Source organism: Gymnoscopelus braueri (assembly GCF_963280865.1).
Source record: "Gymnoscopelus braueri genome assembly, chromosome: 1".
Taxonomy (NCBI): domain Eukaryota; kingdom Metazoa; phylum Chordata; class Actinopteri; order Myctophiformes; family Myctophidae; genus Gymnoscopelus; species Gymnoscopelus braueri.
Window position 1 is genome coordinate 33,383,681 of NC_137603.1, and position 19,616 is coordinate 33,403,296.

The window sequence follows — 19,616 nt, forward strand, 5'->3', positions numbered from 1 at the left end:
GGGACTAGAATCAGAATCAGAATCAGTTTTATTGTCACATCACAGGTTTACAAGGTAAAAAAGTGGGTGAAATTCTTTTTTGTACATCGTTCATCGGACTAAAACGCTTTTAACCACAAATTTCACGATGCAGGAAGATTAATGTGTGCGTGTGCGTGTGCGTGTGCGTGTGCGTGTGCGTGTGCGTGTGTGTGTGTGTGTGTGTGTGTGTGTGTAGGAGTGAGAGTCTCAGTGCAGAGTCTCGCTCTGCACAGAGCAGCTCCAGCTACAGACTGATGAAATCCAGGAGTGAATCAGACCTCTCCCAACCCGAGTCTGATGAAGAGGGTTACGCTCTGGTACAGTACAACACACACACGCATGCATGGACATGTACACACACACACACACACACACACACACACACACACACACACACACACACACACACACACACACACACACACACACACACACACACACACACACACACACACACACACTGCTTCAGATGCTGCCACGTGGCAAATAGCTGGAAACAAAAACTAAGATACAGTAAGATTTTAAAAAATGGAGCCTTCAGCCTTCCACATCAGCATAGCATAATAATGGCAAAGAGAAAATAAAGGATATGTACAATAAGGCATATTAATGTGCAATAAGGCAAAGCCATTTCCTGTAGAAAACACTTGTATATTATACTATAGCAGCAGTAGTAACATTACCTAGTACTTTATACTAAAGCACCAGTAGTCACTCACAGTAGTGGTCACATCAACATAACAAAAAGTGCAAGATTGACTTGTATCTTCTTTCTTTCTTTCTTTCTTTTCTCTTTCTTTCTTTCTACCTTTTATCTGTTTCAGAGTGGGAGGAGAAATGTCGATCTGGACTTGGCGTTTTCTCATAAAAAGCGAGGTAATGGTCCCTACCATCTGTTGTAACGTCTATCATTGCAAGTAATAATGACAGAAAGTGAAGCCCTTGCCTTGTGTCATTGGTTGCTCTGTCTCTCTGTCTTCTGATTGCCGTGTGGATTATGGATTATAGTATATTTGCTCCTTTTGGGGCAGTTGAGCCCCAAAAACCAGAGGAGCTCCAAGCAAGTAAACAATGGCATGTTTATTCCTCTTGTGTAAAAAGCAGTAGAACTCAGCTCATATCTCAGTGGCTGTAACACTCCATTCATCTCTCACACGGACCAACCTATGAGCCTCAAAAACCCTGTAGTACGCCCATGTTAGATCAATACAGTCACTGCATTACAAGCAAAAAGGGGGACCGAAGGCATTCTCATGCTCATTGCGCTGCAAACGGATCCCTATTCTGCTTGGAATGTTCTGGGTAGTTTCTAAAATGATGACACAACATTCCCCCTGAAGACAATCTACTCACTAGAACACTTGTACTTGTACTTACTAATTGCACTTCAATGGCCTCATCAATACAGCCATGAACCCAGATACTGTAAACTTAAGTGGTTTCAATCACCAGCCCTGCTTACCATTTCACCATTGAAAGCAAGTACACATCATAGAAGACATCTTTAATGGCTGATCAAAGCTTGTGGCAGCATGAACTGTCAGTACTTGGCTCTTCGATGAAAGAGTAGTTAATGGCATTGCATTGAAATGCCTCTTTAAGTGCTTACAAGCCATTTTGACCATCCACTAGGGCTGGGCAATTAACCGAAAATATATTGAAACCGAAATTTGGAACCAATAATCGAGAAGCTACTTTTTCTGTGTAATTTCTATTTCTATTCTATTCTTTTTTCATATATTTAAATTTATCGACACAAATCAATTCGAATAGATTTTTTATAATCGACTAAATTGATTAGTCTGAGTAACCACTTAACCACTATTTTATACTTTGTTGTACAATGGTGGTGTGCTAAAATAGCGTAAATAGACGATATGTAAGCTCACAACGCGATGTGATGCGTTGTGAACTTGTAGATCTGCTGTTTTCAACAAAAATATTTAATCGTTCATTAAATCATAATCGAGGCAAAAGTTTGATCGAATCATGATATTGATTTGAAGTCATATCGCCCAGCCCTACCATCCACCCTGAAAGAGATCCACATGTTTTTTTGGTGTACTCTGAGAAGCTCCTCTCCTTTAGCAGGCCTGCTCCGCAGCTCACCGGACTCTCTGGCTGACGCGTGGTTCCGCGCCAAGCTGAGCCGCCAGCGGAGCTACGGCTCGGCCCACTCCTACGAGGAATCGGACCTGGATCTGAGCCGCTCGCTGGGCGTGCACGCTCTCATCGACAACATGGTCAGCTTCATCAGCGGGGACGTGGGCCTGGCGCCGGCCTTTAAGGAGCCAGAGGAGGGCATGTCCACCAGCCCCCAGGCCACCATACTGGCTATGGGGCAGCAGCAGAGCAGGGCGGAGGTGAGCTGGAACAATGAGATGCATAATAATGAATGAATCTGTTAGATTTTTTCCCATTCAACAATGTATCTATGCATTCACAATTTGGTTAGGGTTAGGGTTAGATAAATTCAGCAGCACTCATTAGACACATGGTACATCACTAGACCAATTAGTTGATTACTATAAAAAATATGTATACGATTTATGACAATTGATTAAATGAAAATATTGCAATTCCTTTCACGGAAGAAAAATGTCATAGCATAAAGCATAATATACAGTATATTGCATATATTATGATAAGTATTACCAATTAAATGCTCGTCCTCTCTACTAGTCATATTAGGTATCCGCAACCAACATTTGTTTTTTTAAAAGGTTGCATTAAAGTCTACATGATGGGTAGGAAACAGTGAAAATAGCAGGTTAATTTGTTGATTTCTGGTGGCCTGTCAATAAGTTTGTTTCCAGTCCTGGGTGGGGTGATATTAGAATTAGAACCACTGGGTTGTGCCGGAAGCTGACAGCGTCAACCACGTCCTAGTCTCGCGTGGCCAGACTGTTGCCTCCCACAATTTTCAAATGTTTCCGGTCATACAGTCTGGGACTCGGAAGCTCTGATCATGATTAAAATATAAACCGGATGTGAAGCCTCTTCCCCACTTCCGTTTCGTCTTTGCAGTCGTGCAAATTTATCCTAATATAAATCAAAATCATCTAAGTATATTTAGCTTGCTGCTTAGCAGAAATGGAAATTCAAAAATAAAGTTTTAAATATATTTTCGTGAACGGAAGTGCCAGTTTCCTCTCTCGGATTTCGGGAGGTGTAGTTCCAGACTCTCTATAGCATTCGGAGATTGTGGAATAGTTGTCTGGCTACGCGAGACTAACCACGTCCCAACAGTCTGACAAATATTAAATTAGTGTGAGGTTGGGGTTAAGCATAATTATTTTGTGAGGTTAGGGTTCAGGTTTGAGTTTTTTTGTGAGGTTAGGGTTAGGCATAGTTTTTTGGGAGGCTAGGGTTAGGCTTAATGCACGCCGTCGGACCAATGGTACCTTCAGACCAATTGATGATGCACCATTAGCAACATCCCCAGTTCAATTCCAGCTGGAGATCTGAATTGCAAGTCCTGACTAAATTAGAAATAAACTGAATTAGAACCACATATAGAATGCATTGATTGAATCCAGCTTATTGAATCATGTTGATGTGTTGGTCTCCAGCTGCGATTGGAGGCTCTCCACCAGATCGTGGTGTTAATCTCTGGCATGGAGGAGAAGGGTGGCCAGTCCGGAGGTGGAGCCTTCCAGTCCTCCTCTCTGCTGACCTCCGTCAGGCTGCAGTTCCTGGCCGGCTGCTTCGGCTTGGGCACCGTGGGCACAGGAGGGATGAAGGGAGAGAGCGTCCAGCTCCACCACTACCAGGTGGGATCCATTTACAGGCTCATGACTCGCTATCATCCTATGTGCAGAACCATGAATACCATGAGCGTTTTGTGCTGTTTTGCAGGACGGCGTGAAAGCAGTAAAGAGGAGCCTGCAGATGGACATCCAGACGGCCGTCCACAAGATATATCAGCAGCTGTCTGTCACACTGGAGAGAGCACTGCAAGCCAACAAACACCACATAGGTACTGGAGAGAGAACTGCAGTTTTTAAATGATGGTTTTAGGAATTCTGCTAATGCTGCTATTTACCTGAGAGATTAAGGATATCTTATATTTTTTGCACAAAAGAACTCAAACCTAAACAAAATAATTATATAAAATATATACGTTACCCACATCTTTCAACGTATATTTGAGACTAACTCCCAAATCCACTTACAACATAATAGACCAAAATAATATCCCCAAATCTTCATCCTCCCATCAGCTGCACCAAAGATACAGATGATGACTCATTACAACGCTGCACCAATGGTATAAAATGGAAAAACACCTCCGCTCTCCTAAGTGGGCGCGGTCAACGCCCAATCCCCCCATCTCAAGTATTGCTGCACAAAGCGAGAGTGTGTTGCATGCTGACACAGAGACGGGTCTCAAAACAAATTTGATTTGTCTGTCAGAAATGTTTCATTTAGTGTCAGAATGTTCAGAAGATTTGTGGCTTGTGATAAATACATTTTATGTTTAACGCACTTTATATTTGACACAAATCTCAAAGTGCTACTGTACATGGCATACAGTAAACATACTTCAATGACTATGGGGCGAAAGAATGGGTCATAATCTCTGCTCACATTCACTTCTCCCGTTGGTAGAAATAGACTCAAGACCTGGTCTCCTAAAATGGCGGGGCACCCACAACACACATCAACACATACAGGAAATTACTCTTAAGATGAACGGTCTTGCTTCTAATCTGTCTCATACAGTAGTCAGTTCCAGTGATGTTAGGTTTTCAATGGAGTGGGTCCTGGAACCCATGGGTGGTCATTTGAATGGGTCCTAATAAAATGTGTAGTTTTTGAGAAATTGCTGTGTTAAACCATTGTTTGATTATATTCATCTATATTGATCATCATGTATGTTGATCTTAAAGAAATTAAACTAAATCCTGAATCTGACAAATGTATTTGCAAAAGAAAACTATAGCCTATTACTGAAGTAAAGTAGGCTAAATAGCACCAAATGATAAAATAAAGACCAAAAGGGTAAAAGGGTGTCCTCCTGTGTTGAGGACATGGTGGTTACAATTTATTTTTAATACTTCCCAAATGTTGTCAAGTTGACATCACAGGTGTTTCCCAAGTAACCAGTTTAATGACGATGTCCCGTAAGAGTCCATGAGCCAGACAAGATTTCTTTATCGAAAGAGTGGGCAAAACCATACCTATATTAAATAGTTTATAGGGTCAATATAAGTAAATAAATATATGATAACCTTTCCACAGGAGCAGCTTTTTCATATTTATCACACATGTTGTTATTTTCCCCATAAGTACATGACAGGTGAAAAAAATTACAATTTAAAAAATAGTTATCATAATGAAACTTCCCCAGTTGATTACTTACATGAAGACAATGATTTATCGTATTACAAGTTTTCTGAAATTGTATATTTAAATATGCAAATTATGCATTAGGAAAATATGCCTGAATTTGCATAACTTTCCAGAATCAACATTGGAACATTGGACAAAGCCAGAGTCAACATTCTTATTTAATTTTGTTAAGATGTTGGAGTCAAAGGTTTTTAAGTGTGAATATTCAGTTTCTGGCTAAATTTTTGGGCTCTGGCTCATGGACTAAATGCCTAATTTGCATATTTAAATATACAATTTCAGAAAACTTGTAATACGATAAATCATTGTCTTCATGTAAGTAATCAACTGGGGAAGTTTCATTATGATAACTATTCTTTAAATGTTGTAATTTTTTCACCTGTCATGTACGCATGGGGAAAATAACAAAATGTGTGATAAATATGAAAAAGCTGCTCCTGTGGAAACTTTATCATATATTTATTTACTTATATTGACCCTATAAACTATTTAATATAGGTATGGTTTTGCCCACTCTTTCGATAATCATTTTGGGGCTCTGGCTCACGGACCATAATGCTACTCTGTCGTATCGTAAGGCGGCATACAATACGACGATACGTCGGTGTTCAACCTCGCACAGCTGAGACGCAGCATGTCATGTCGGGACTTGTTTTGAATTGGAGGTTAATGGTATTTTTTTTTTAATCAAATGGGGGTCCGTGGCCTAAGCTGGGGGGCCCTTCAAATAAAAAAAGGTTGAGCTTCACTGTATTAGAAACCCTTTGATTAATGTCCCAAACCACCTCATTGCTTCCTCGTTTTAGAAGCCCAACAGCGTCTGCTGCTGGTGACGGTCTTCGCTCTGAGCGTGCGCTACCAGCCAGTGGACGTGTCTCTGGCCATCTCCAGCGGACTGCTCAACGTTCTGTCTCAGCTGTGTGGCACAGAGACCATGCTGGGACAACCGCTCCAGCTGCTGCACAAACCAGGCGTGTCCCAGCTCAGCACCGCCCTCAAGGTGGCGTCCACGCGCCTCCTGCAGATCCTGGCCATCAGCACTGGGTAGGTGACAAGACCTATAAAACTATAACCATAACTCATTTATTTAAAAAAAAAAAAGCTATTAAAATACGCGATCTAGCGCAAGGCCTATTGGCGCACGTTTTAAGCTGTGGCGGACCCGGGATGGAGTTATGAAATTGTTCTACTGTACCATTCATCCTAAGATATCATAACATCATAGAAAAGGTAAGAAAACCGTGGTCCAAAATTCCCCTTTAATGTATGTAAGGGTCTTTTTAGCTGCTGGAATATAGTTTTATATTCAGTCTCCTAGCTTTATTTACTTTTTCACTGAAAGAAGATGCAAATTATACATAAATACATACTCTCACACACATACATACATACATACATACATACATACATACAGTAAATACTGTGTATATAAAGATGGAACAAACTACATAATGTGTCTTTGTATGGTGCTGGTCCCTTCCAGGATGACAATGCCACAGGGAATGGTCGCTGAAGGGTTTGATGAGTATCAAAAACGAGCACGGCATTCAATGTAATAGGACGACAGAAAAGAACATGGCGGCCGCGTCCATTGAAGTTCAATGGAGAAGTGGCGCCATGTTATATTCGGTTCCTCAAGCTCGATTAAAATGAAGTGAATCATACACTTTGGCCTTAACAGTCACCAGATCTTAACCCAGTTGAACGGCTACTGTATAGGAGATTTAGGACTGATGTGTTCTCCACCACCATCATCAAAATACCACATGTTAGAATGGTGTTCTAACACCCTTCCGGTAGAGTTCTTGAGACTGTCTCTAGTCTCTCTAGAGACTCTCTACAGACTAAGCTAGAGATTAAGTCTCTCAACATGACATGGTTTGTCAAGGTGTGTTGAAGATGTTCTGGTGGCTCGTGGTGACGCAACACCCTGCCTAGACTCTGTTCACTTAATTTGTCATCGGTCTGTATACTACAGTATAGGCCAATCATCGAAACACAGGTGACTTTGTCTTCTATTGAAATATGGAACATCTGATCTTAATGTCCGTTGTCCGTCCATTGCTCTCCTATGGTTCTGCAGGACGTATGCAGACAAGCTGGGTCCCAAGGTGGTCCAGTCCCTGTTGGACCTGCTCTGTAGTCAACTGAAGAACTTGCTGTCTCAGGCGGGGGTCAGCCTGCTGTCTTCCACAAAAGAACATGAGGACCACAAAGAGGACAGCGGCGATTCAGAAAAGAAAGACTTCAGAGGTTGGAAAGCAGTTTAGTGTCGTTATTAGACACTTTGATATACAAATTTGGGTTACATTTGTATTTACCTTCTTGGTTTTGGAAGTCGGGACGAGCTCAGAAAACCTTGGGACTGCTAAGAACAAAAGTCACAGAAATGTCATATTGGAATTCATAGTGGAAACCAGAGTGTAAAACCAGCATCCTGTTGTTGTTAAGATATCAGTATGTTTACATTTAGAGAAACATTGATCCATGTTTAAGAACTTGATCAAATGAAGCTTTAACCCTTTTAGACCTGTTGTAACCTATACTTTGTTGTTGTGTCTCATTAGTTGTTGCTATACATATAGCAAAATAATGTTTTATTTATTTTTTTAGTAAGAATTTGAACGTTTTCAGAAAAGGTTTTAGAAGGGTCGGCCTCAGGTCTAAATGGGTTAATGCTGATGATATGTCTTCTAATGTGTCTGTTAGCTCTTCTGCGCAAGCAGCACACAGCGGAGCTCCACCTGGGAGACTTTCTAGTGTTTCTAAGGAGAGTGGTGTCCTCAAAGGCCATCCAGTCCAAGATGGCCTCCCCCAAATGGACAGAAGTGCTGCTCAACATCGCTGCACAGAAATGCTGTTCAGGTATTTAAAAAAAAAAGAAAATCACTATATCTCAAGCATGAAGGTAACTGTCTTAGAGTTTGTGGTCATTAACCGCTCAAGCCCTATTTTCTGTTTTGGCTATTCGACAATAGCAGATCTACAAGCTCACAGTGCGTTATGATGCGACACATTGTGAGCTTGTCGATTGTTTGTAGACTGTCAACTTGTATTTGTTATTTTTTTGGCAAATGCAGCTATTGTACTACTGAGTATCGATTAGGCCTTTATGCTGCTGTTTATCTGCAGGGGTCCCTCTGGTGGGGAACTTGAGAACTCGTCTTTTAGCGCTCCATGTTCTGGAGGCCGTCCTGCCTGCCTGTGAAGCCAGTGTTGAGGATGACCAGATGACACAGGTTAGTAATCATAATTATTATTACATTATTATTATTGTTAAATGACAGGTTAGTAGTGCTGTGACCCACCTGTGGCCCAAAAATAGATTACTCATTAACATATAAAAAACGTTAGATAGTTAACATTCTCTATGTATATTGTTCATCAATACAGTATTTGTCTTAACAATAATAAAACTGATTAAAAAAATATATATATGATCAAATTAACCCATTTAGACCTGAGGCCGATTCTAAAAACGCCTTCTAAATCCTGACCTAAGTTTTCTGAAAAACTTCAAATATTTATTCAGAAATTACAAAAAAATTATGTTGCTATATACTAACTGTACATAGCAACAAGAACCCCAAAAGGGGTTCCCGTCTTGAAAGGTATAGTTACAAATAGGGGTTCCCGGCCTAAATGGGTTAAGCATACAAGGTTGACCACACGCACACAGTATATTTTAATGACACTAATATTTGTTATAGACAGGGTCCCCACGGTCATGAAATTCCTGGAAATATTTTGAAATTGAAAAAAAAATTATCCAGTACTGGAAAAGTTTGGGAATTGATCAAAGGTCCTGGAATTTATCAAGGGTCCTGGAAAAATATTTGGCTATGCTTTTTTTTTATGTTTTTGGCTATTGATTTTGTTAATACAAAACATTTTCATAAACATGTATAACATTACACGAAATATGTAACATAAGTAGTTTTTCGCCGAACGGGCTGTGTGATGGCATATATTATTTAAATAAAATAAGTCATACGGATGCCATAATGAGTCTTCCAGTGAGCTATGCCCTAATTTTGCACGAAATTTTGAATGAAATTGTACTATTCTATATTCTATGCTTTATTTTTGCTACACTGCCTATCTTTGGGCATTGTACATAGGAGTAAGAGACACATTATTGCGCTGAATGATTGTTATATAGGCCTGGAAATTGGGCTAAATATTCTGGAAAAGTTTTGGAAAAGTTTTGGAAATTCATTGCTAAAAATGTGTGGGGACCCTGTATAGATATGTAACCCTACACAATAATAAAGCACTGTGAATATACAATTAATGCATGGAATTGGATTTTGAAAATAAGTTAGACATAGCTTGCCTTAACTTGTGTCAAGCATAAACAACACTCACTCAAAAAGTTGCAATGCTTTGTGAGCTTGTAGATAGATTTTTTGAGATGTTTGTCTATAACATGGCCAGAATAAGGGATGCTATAGGGTTCATGTGGTTAAGGTCTGTATCATGTACAGTATGTGAGCTCTCTCTCTCTCTCTCGCTGTCTTCCAGGTAGTGGAGCGGCTCTTCTCTCTGTTGTCAGACTGTATGTGGGAAGCTCCCATCGCTCAGGCCAAACACACCCTGCAGATCAAAGAGAAGGTGCACGAGCTCAAGTCACAGGTGAATGTGCCTACAGAACATGACATTGAGGGGTTAAACGATTGATTGAATTATCTATCAATCGATCGACAGACAATTGATTGAATATACTTTTTGCTATCTTATAATCTGTTAAGTAGTGGCTTTTCCCCCTACGTCACCAAAATGTGAATGCTTTGTGTGTGTGTGTGTGTGTTCTCTTTTTTCATATTTTTTTTTTACATAAACATGCATTTAAATGAATGTTTTTCACTGGTGGATAAACATATTAAGCTATTTAAAGTCGTTAGATAACTTTACCTAATGTTGTACTTTGAGCTTAAATCAATTCTGTACATTACTATTAACCACTTAAACCCTATAAACTTCATTGACCGGGCTCCGAGGTCTACAGTATACTTGGTCCCCTCCTTTTTTACCTCCAAACCAAATATCTTCGCTGAAAATAGCCGATCTACAAGCTTGTAGATGTGCTATTTTTGGTGAATGTTTGCCTGTAGCGACATGTCCAGAATAGGGATGCTAGGATTAATGTGGTTAAATCAATTATGTCGAGTAATTGAATAAAAAACGATGGATTTGGTCCAACTACAGTTGCTACTCGGGTCCATTTGACTAAGAATAGAGGGTTTAAGTGGTTAATGTACATTGTTATCCATTTGAGTGACTTTGCGTTGAATTTATGTGCAGGGAGACAGCGAGGAGGAGGATGAGAACCTGCCCATTCAGGAAGTGTCCTTTGACCCAGAGAAGGCCCAGTGCTGCGTGGTGGAGAACGGACAGGGTCTGACCCATGGCAGCGGAGGGAAAGGCTACGGCCTGGCTTCAACCGGCATCTCCTCTGGATGCTATCAGTGGAAGGTATGGTACTTGTAAGGGCTCAAAATTGGTTGCATAAGCTCCCGAAATGTAATCTGTGTATGTTATGTACTGTGAAGATAGGTTCCTCTTTGCATGATGTAGAGGAGATGTCACTGAATGCTGCCGCACTGACGTGGCAGAACTGATAGCCAATCCAATCCATTAAAAAAGAAAAGTGAAACTTAACTGGGGTTTATACAGTATGTAGAACACAAAGCCATTTCCCCCTTAACATACTGCTTGTGTTGATGTTAACATTATAGAATTTGTGGTGGCCAGGCGCTCGGGAGGCGCGGGGGTAAAGTACCTGTCCGCCACTGCATAGTCTGAGGGTTTGAATCCACCGCATTGCATCCGGTTTGGCCAAGCGTCTATATGTCACAGGGAGATTAGGCACGGGGCTTCGGGGCGAGGCGGGGCTTTGATGTGACGCGGACCTATCTTTTGTTGTTCCCCCCCACGTAGCAACTAGGAAGCTACGCTAGGGGAACGCTGAACACGCGTTCACACGCCCACGTGATAATAGTTATTGTCCATGACGGAGGCGCGCCGACTCAGCAGAGCTCGAGGCCGAGGAGGCACGCCCTCGCGCCTCCAGGCGCGAGTGCCCACACTGACCGGCCGATGCTCTGCTTGTCGAATTAGCGCCGTCCGAGTTGTGAACCGATAGGGACAAAATAGTTCTTTTCATGGATCACTGTGTGTGTGTGTGTGTGTGTGTGTGTGTGTGTCGGGGAGAAACTAAAACAATGCGTGTGTGCACGGGCGCGTGCATGCGCGCGCGCATGTGTGTGCGCATGTGTGTGCGAATGTATGTGTGTGCATGCGTGTGCGCACAAACGCGCACGCACACACACACACACGCACCCTCCCTCTTGTCTGGCTTGCATTGCCCTCTAGCGTTGGTTTTACAGAATTGCCTGAAAACAAGCGCTCCTTCTTCAATCTCCCTGGTTCTCCAATCTCCCTGTAACATATACACAAAGCTGTGTTTGGGGTAGGGAAGCAGGGCGGCCAGCAACATTGGTTATTCGATACATAAGTTGGATAAATCCAACATTGTAAAGTTAACATTAATTTCACAGATATGGAAGAAGTTGGGTGGTTCAGCTGTCGCTGCTATTGGTGGCACCGTGCTGTGGTAGAAAAAGCAGTGTGTGTGCCATAGTAGCACTTGAACTAATAAATGTGTTAAATCCAGTCTGAGAACTGACGACGGTAGCACTGAAAAACAGAATGAGTAACATGTACACAGCCAAGGAGTGACCTTGAACCACCGACCTTGCATGTAAAATTAGGGGTGGGCCGATATATCGTCCCGCGATATATCGCAATACGTTTTCGTGACGATATGTATCGTTTTGGGGAAAAAATATATATATATATATTTTTTTTACAATAATAATAATCAGGCATGCAAACAGCCCCGAAGTGAAAAGGGTTTTTCGGGTCAGGTGTCACACCTATTGCCCTATTTGGATTCAAAACGGCTATTGTAGCTGAAAAGCTACAAGTTTGCATGTCTGAATAATGCAAAAACAGAATTATTTGTTTGCATTTGCTTTTTTTCTCCCCCATATATTTTCATAATAAAAAAGTGCGTATCGTATCGAAATCGTATCGAAGTTGTGAGCCCAATATCGTATCGTATCGTTTCGTGAAATTAGTGTATCGGCACACCCCTAATGTAAAATGTTATCATCTGTCTCCTTTCCTCTCTATTCCCTTGTCTTCTCCTCCCACCTTGTCCGCTCCTCCTCGCAGTTCTACATCGTGAAAGAGAACCGGGGCAACGAAGGCACGTGCGTGGGAGTGTCGCGCTGGCCTGTGCACGACTTCAACCACCGCACCACTTCAGATATGTGGTTGTACCGCGCCTACAGCGGCAACCTGTACCACAATGGAGAGCAGACACTGACGCTGAGCAGCTTCACTCAGGGAGACTTCATCACCTGCGTGCTGGACATGGAGGCCAGGACCGTCTCCTTTGGCAAGAACGGAGAGGTCAGACATCCAGTTCAATTCAACATGTTACTAATATTTGGTTGCAAAGTAGGGGTATGCTAATCCTTATTTTATGAGGTTTCTCCTGGTGCATACACTGTTCTCTGTGAAGAACACTGACAATGACAACACTGACAATGCCTTCAAGACCTAAAGCATTTCCTGGTCTTGTGAAGTCTGGTCTCCAAAATGTTGTTGAGCTTCTGTGAAAGCGGGTTATTCTGCTGCGAAGGGAGGATGGCATTCTGGATCAAATTGGTGTTGTCTGTTGATATTTCTGCTTTATTCTTTATTCTTGTAAGCAATCCGCTTGATGTCAACCTTCTGAAATATATTCTCTTCTTTTTGAAAGTGTAACTTAAATCTAGTAAAGGAAGTCAATGAGGCTGTGATCGCTCTGAAACTGGCTCAAATTTGAAGTCATAGATGTTATAGATGACTGACGTCATGTCTCAGGCTGTGGCCAGCCTGAGACTGATGTCTGATGTCTCAGACTGATGTCTCAGGCTGGCCACATGAAGTCCAAGACCCACACTGGAGCCACACCGTTTCTATATGGATCCCGAGATCCACATGATTACCTAGTTTTAATTAATAGTCTACAGTAGTAAACAGTGAGTACAGCAACGCACTCAATGTGTTGCAGCCCGCACTGTGACATTGACAATGTGTCTCAGCCAATCACCATGTGTCATATGAGGTTGGAACTGTGACATCACCACCTGCAATACATAAAAGGGACAGAGACAGGACAAGAATTGCAGTTTGAGTATTTGTTTCAGAGTGGTTGATAGTCTACGAAAGAAGATTTCTGGTTCTCAGTAGCGACTCAAATTACACAAACATGCAGATTTTTGTGAAGACCCTCACTGGCAAGACCATCACCCTAGAGGTTGAACCAAGTGATAACATTGAGAATGTCAAGGCCAAAATCCAGGACAAGGAAGGCATTCCCCCTGACCTGCAGTTGCACCCCCTACTGCATATATCATACAACATACTACTTGTATGTTGTATGATATATGCAGTAGGGGGTGCAACTGTTCTCGGTCAAATATTTAACCGTATGGTTCGACATCCACGGCTCTTGTGAATTGCAGATTTTCAGTTTTGTAGTTAAATTGTCATCTGGTCTCACTAGCTTGAGCTCGTTGTCCGATGAATTATGTTTTTTTTTTTTCATAGAATTTTTTTTTCCCAACCTCTACCAAACCGAAATCATGACCCCAAAAACTGAGATAAAAAACCAAACCATGGGCTAACTGCAACTGAACCGTTTCACCCCTACTATGCAGTCAAGTGCCTCTATCCGGGATTAGCTTTGGGAAGACACCATAGCCTTATTTTCTTGGTGTGTGCTCTTACTCTGTAGCCCACCACTTTCGATGGGTCGTGCACCTTCGGCCAAAAAAAAAAACCCAAAAGAAATTGCCTCTCAAAATACAACTAGTAGAGGCCCTAGGAGGGGTCCACGCGTACCCTCTTATTTTTTTTTCTAGTTTAGATTTTTGGCATCCATAAGACCTCTAATATAGGGATTTAGATGATCCCAAGAAAAAAAGTGGTCCAAAGTGTGTTTTTTTCAATGTTTTATTACCCCTATGAGACCTGCAGGATTGCTGACTGAAACGCCGGCGAGACTGTCTTTCGGAGACTGTGGCACGCTCAAATTTAGACGTAGCCCAACGATAGAGATATCATTTGACTCTAGACAACCTCAGGTTTCCAATGGGACCAACCTTGTCATGCTACCTTGTCGGTAAAGGGGCTAAATACCTAATGATTCAAAGTTAGACAACATTTTGTCGAGGGAAAAACGGCCATCACTGTTTTCCAAATGGTCCCCTGAGCTGTCACCTTGATATAAGTGAATTGAAATGGGTTACATGTATACCTACAAGCCTCCCCTGTACATAAATGCCACATTTATGCCAATCTCATGCAGTTTTGGGCAAGAATCATGCAGTTTATTGCATGCAGTACAAATATGTAATTTCCGCCTATTGTAAAAAGGAGACCACTTTACTGTATCTATAGCTGCATGAGACCACTGTACTGTATCTATAGCTGTATGAGACCACTGTACTTCATCTATAGCTGCACGAGACCACTGTACTGTATCTATAGCTGCATGAGACCACTGTACTGCATCTATAGCTGTATGAGACCACTGTACTGTATCTATAGCTGCATGAGACCACTGTACTGTATCTATAGCTGTATGAGACCACTGTACTGCATCTATAGCTGTATGAGACCACTGTACTGTATCTATAGCTGTGTGAGACCACTGTACTTCATCTATAGCTGCACGAGACCACTGTACTGTATCTATAGCTGTATGAGACCTCTGTACTGTATCTATAGCTGTATGAGACCACTGTACTGTATCTATAGCTGCATGAGACCACTGTACTGTATCTATAGCTGCATGCATGAGACCACTGTATCTATAGCTGCATGAGACCACTGTACTGTATCTATAGCTGCATGAGACCACTGTACTGTATCTATAGCTGCATGAGACCACTGTCTGCATCTATATCCCACTATACTGAATCTAAACCGCTGTACTGCATATATAGATTACTGTACTCCATCTATAGACCACATACATTGACCACTGTACTGTATCTATAGACCACTATACTGCATCTCAACTCAACACAACTCAATGGGGGGGGGGGGTCCACAGATGCACTACAGTGGTCTACAGATCACGCCAGTGGTCTACAGATGCACTACAGTGGTCTACAGATGCACTAGAGTGGTCTACAGGTGCAATAGAGTGGTCTACAGGTGCACTAGAGTGGTCTACAGATGCACTACAGTGGTCTACAGATGCACTAGAGTGGTCTACAGGTGCACTAGAGTGGGCTACAGATGCACTAGAGTGGGCTACAGATCACGCCAGTGGTCTACAGATGCACTAGAGTGGTCTACATGTGCAATAGAGTGGTCTACAGGTGCAATACAGTGGTCTACAGGTGCAATACAGTGGTCTACAGATGCACTAGAGTGGGCTAGGGAGGCACTAGAGTGGTCTACAGATGCACTAGAGTGGTCTACAGATGCACTAGAGTGGTCTACAGATGCAATAGAGTGGTCTACAGGTGCCCTAGAGTGGGCTAGAGAGGCACTAGAGTGGGCTAGAGAGGCACTAGAGTGGTCTACAGATGCACTAGAGTGGGCTAGAGAGGCACTAGAGTGGTCTACAGGTGCACTAGAGTGGTCTACAGGTGCACTAGAGTGGTCTACAGATGCAATAGAGTGGTCTACAGGTGCACTAGAGTGGGCTCGAGAGGCACTAGAGTGGTCTACAGATGCAATAGAGTGGTCTACAGGTGCACTAGAGTGGGCTAGAGAGGCACTGGAGTGGTCTACAGATGCACTAGAGTGGTCTACAGATGCAATAGAGTGGGCTACAAATGCACTACAATGGTCTACATACCACGACAGGGGTCTACAGATGCACTAGAGTGGTCTATAGATACATTACAGCATTCTATAGATACAGTAGGTAGTCTACAGATGTAGTACAGTGGTCTCATACAGCTATAGATACAGTGCAGTGGTCTATATATACAGTACAGTGGTATTTATATGCAGTACAGTGGTCAAGATGCAGTACATGATCTCATGCAGCTATAGATGCAGTGGTCTAATATAGAAAGAGATGAAGTACAGTGGTCTAGATACAGTACAGTGGTCTCATGCATGCAGCTATAGATACAGTACAGTGGTCTCATACAGCTATAGATACAGTACAGTGGTCTCATACAGCTATAGATACAGTAAAGTGGTCTCATACAGCTATAGATGCAGTACAGTGGTCTCATACAGCTATAGATGCAGTACAGTGGTCTCATACAGCTATAGATACAGTACAGTGGTCTCATACAGCTATAGATGCAGTACAGTGGTCTCATACAGCTATAGATGCAGTACAGTGGTCTCATACAGCTATAGATACAGTACAGAGGTCTCATTCAGCTATAGATACAGTACAGTGGTCTCATACAGCTATAAATACAGTACAGTGGTCTCATACAGCTATAGATACAGTACAGTGGTCTCATACAGCTATAGATACAGTACAGTGGTCTCATACAGCTATAGATACAGTAAAGTGGTCTCCTTTTTACAATAGGCGGAAATTACATATTTGTACTGCATGCAATAAACTGCATGATTCTTGCCCAAAACTGCATGAGATTGGCATAAATGTGGCATTTAAGTACAGGGGAGGCTTGTAGGTATACATGTAACCCATTTCAATTCACTTATATCAAGGTGACAGCTCAGGGGACCATTTGGAAAACAGTGATGGACGTTTTTCCCTCGACAAAATGTTGTCTAACTTTGAATCCTTAGGGATTTAGCCCCCTTCCCGACAAGGTAGCATGACAAGGTTGGTCCCATTAGAAACCTGAGGTTGTCTAGAATCAAATGGTATCTCTATCTTTGGGCTACGTCTAAATTTGAGCGTGTTACAGTCTCCGAAAGACAGTCTCGCTGGCATTTCAGCCATCAATCCTGCAGGTCTCATAGGGGTAATAAAACATTGAAAAAAACACACTTTGGACCACTTTTTTTCTTGGGATCATCAAAATCCCTATATTAGAGGTCCTATGGATGCCAAAAATCGAAACTAGAAAAAAAAATAAGAGGGTACGCGTGGACCCCTCCTAGGGCCTCTACTAAACCCTATGTCCTTGTCATGAGCGGTGGAAGCAAGTAATGCTGACTAACAGGGCTCTGTTAAAACCAGGCTGATCACCTGTGCAATGGATGAATGAAGATTACATAAGCATTGAAGAATGGAGTTCCATTCTGGACCTGGGAACAGAAGACAGAAGAAACATGTTTCGCCCCCTTCTGCGTGCTTGTCTCTCTGCTGTTAAACTCAAAAATCAACTCCACCTCCAGACCATCAACTTGTGCACGGCCAGCAGGCCAAGGAACTCCAATCCCCTCAAGTGGAGCACACGCACCACACACGTGGTGAAAAAGGCTCAGCAGCGCTGTACTGGATTCGTCGTCTGAAGAGGTTTGGAGTGATCCCACATCAGGCTGACCTGTCAGGCACCGCCTGCAAACAGAAATGCTGCTGTAGACTACTCTGGCCTTTAGTCCTTGGGGCAAGTCTATGACTTCAGTACAGCACGCAGTTGTGACATGCCAACTTGGGACAAGTTGGGGATCAGTCCATGAAGTCAGCCCTAGTGTTAAGAATGATAGAGGATAATAATACAGCAATACTAAATAACAGTAATAAAAACCTATAAAAGAAAATAATATTGACTATAAAAAAAATATATATATTGGCAAAACGCTCAATGTGTTTCATTCGTCTTCAATATTGTGTTTTTTATTGACCTAAATTCCCATGGGATCAAATAAAGATCTATCTACTAAAGCTATTTATAAAAAAGTTATTCACCACACAAAAAACAGAAAAAACAAAATAAACTTTATTCACAGTGAAGCGACATCCGTTTCTGATTACGATTCTGTCGTTGTTGGGACATAACTCAGACGTTGCTGAGTCGGCTAAAGGTGACTTCGCAACGTTCTGCACGGTGACTCGTTCGCCTAAGCTGCCTCTGTGGTGCCTCAAGTGGCTCAAGTCCCCTTCAGATGGCGTGCCTCCGTTGGTGAAAACGAGTGCACCTTTTTCAATCTGACTGGTTTTCCAATCATACTGTGACACACTCTTAGTATTTAGAACATTGGTTTAGAACAATGGTTGCGCTGCAAACTTGTACATCTGCTATTTTTTATATTTTTGAAAAATATTGAAAATGCTGGAAAAGTCTTCTCTTTTGGGGGCTCCCTGGCACAAAACATTTTCAGACGGGGGGTCCGCAGGCATATATATACAGTATATATCAATTTGGGGGTCTTTGATACGTAAAGGTTTGAGAACTACTGATTTAGAAGGCATTTGTAGAATCAGCCTTAGGTCTTAATGGGTTAAGATGGAAGGTCTGTTAGTGATGTGACTGTTGTCTGCACAGGAGCCCAAGTTGGCCTTTGAAGATGTGGACGCCACTGAGCTCTATCCTTGTGTGATGTTCTACAGCAGTAACCCTGGGGAGAAGGTAAGAGACATGGCTGCTACACGTTGTATGTAGAGCAGTTATTCCCAAACTGTAGGCTGTCGAATAACTGCCAAAACACTACGATTTTAATGCTAATATAACATTAATATTAAACAATTAATGAGAAAATGACATCAGTTTTCTTTAAAACCTTGAAAAATGAGTTTTCATTGTGATAGTTAAATGGAACTTAAAGTCTACTACGTTAGTTAATTCATTTTGTCCCTGGGTGTACACTATATTTATACAAATTTTCAAGAGTGTGCAGGTGTCCTATCTAGGGATGGGACGATATGAAAATTACATGTCAAAATTATTGTCGCAAAAGTAATTGCGATTAACAATATTGATGCTTAAAACTTAAAATGGCACGTTTGTTAACCACTTGAACCCCCAGCATCCCCATTCTGGGGAGAGCTATATTTGGCGAATTGATTTGTGTTGTGTGAAATAAGATCGTAGCAAATGCACTCTTTACAGGTCCGTTTTATCAAGTATAGAGGGTTTAAGTGGTACTGAATTTGCAGCTCAAAGAAAGCTAATTCATCCCAGTGCATGTATCCCTACTTCTATCACACTGTATAAGACACATGCACCGGTGAATCATATTTTACCATAGTAGTTTTTGCTATGTTGCAAGTCTCATGCATGTGTTTA

At 41.9% G+C, this 19,616-nt stretch overlaps 1 protein-coding gene across 17 annotated transcripts in view; it reads left to right on the top strand.

Moving 5' to 3' along the window:
- The window catches only part of herc1 (HECT and RLD domain containing E3 ubiquitin protein ligase family member 1), a 108,517-nt gene that overhangs the window by 33,647 nt on the left and 55,254 nt on the right, over window positions 1-19,616 (top strand). For 10 of the 17 annotated variants that reach the window (XM_080437128.1, XM_080437138.1, XM_080437129.1 and 7 more), the window contains exons 24-36: window positions 218-338; window positions 846-897; window positions 2,110-2,384; window positions 3,594-3,794; window positions 3,880-4,000; window positions 6,183-6,420; window positions 7,460-7,629; window positions 8,086-8,241; window positions 8,509-8,615; window positions 9,901-10,011; window positions 10,681-10,851; window positions 12,616-12,855; window positions 18,876-18,959. In XM_080437128.1, the coding sequence (XP_080293254.1) occupies window positions 218-338; window positions 846-897; window positions 2,110-2,384; window positions 3,594-3,794; window positions 3,880-4,000; window positions 6,183-6,420; window positions 7,460-7,629; window positions 8,086-8,241; window positions 8,509-8,615; window positions 9,901-10,011; window positions 10,681-10,851; window positions 12,616-12,855; window positions 18,876-18,959 (2,047 nt within the window). The remainder of the gene's footprint in view (window positions 1-217; window positions 339-845; window positions 898-2,109; window positions 2,385-3,593; window positions 3,795-3,879; window positions 4,001-6,182; window positions 6,421-7,459; window positions 7,630-8,085; window positions 8,242-8,508; window positions 8,616-9,900; window positions 10,012-10,680; window positions 10,852-12,615; window positions 12,856-18,875; window positions 18,960-19,616) is intronic. The other 7 variants (XM_080437137.1, XM_080437134.1, XM_080437131.1 and 4 more) reach the window with 1 other exon arrangement.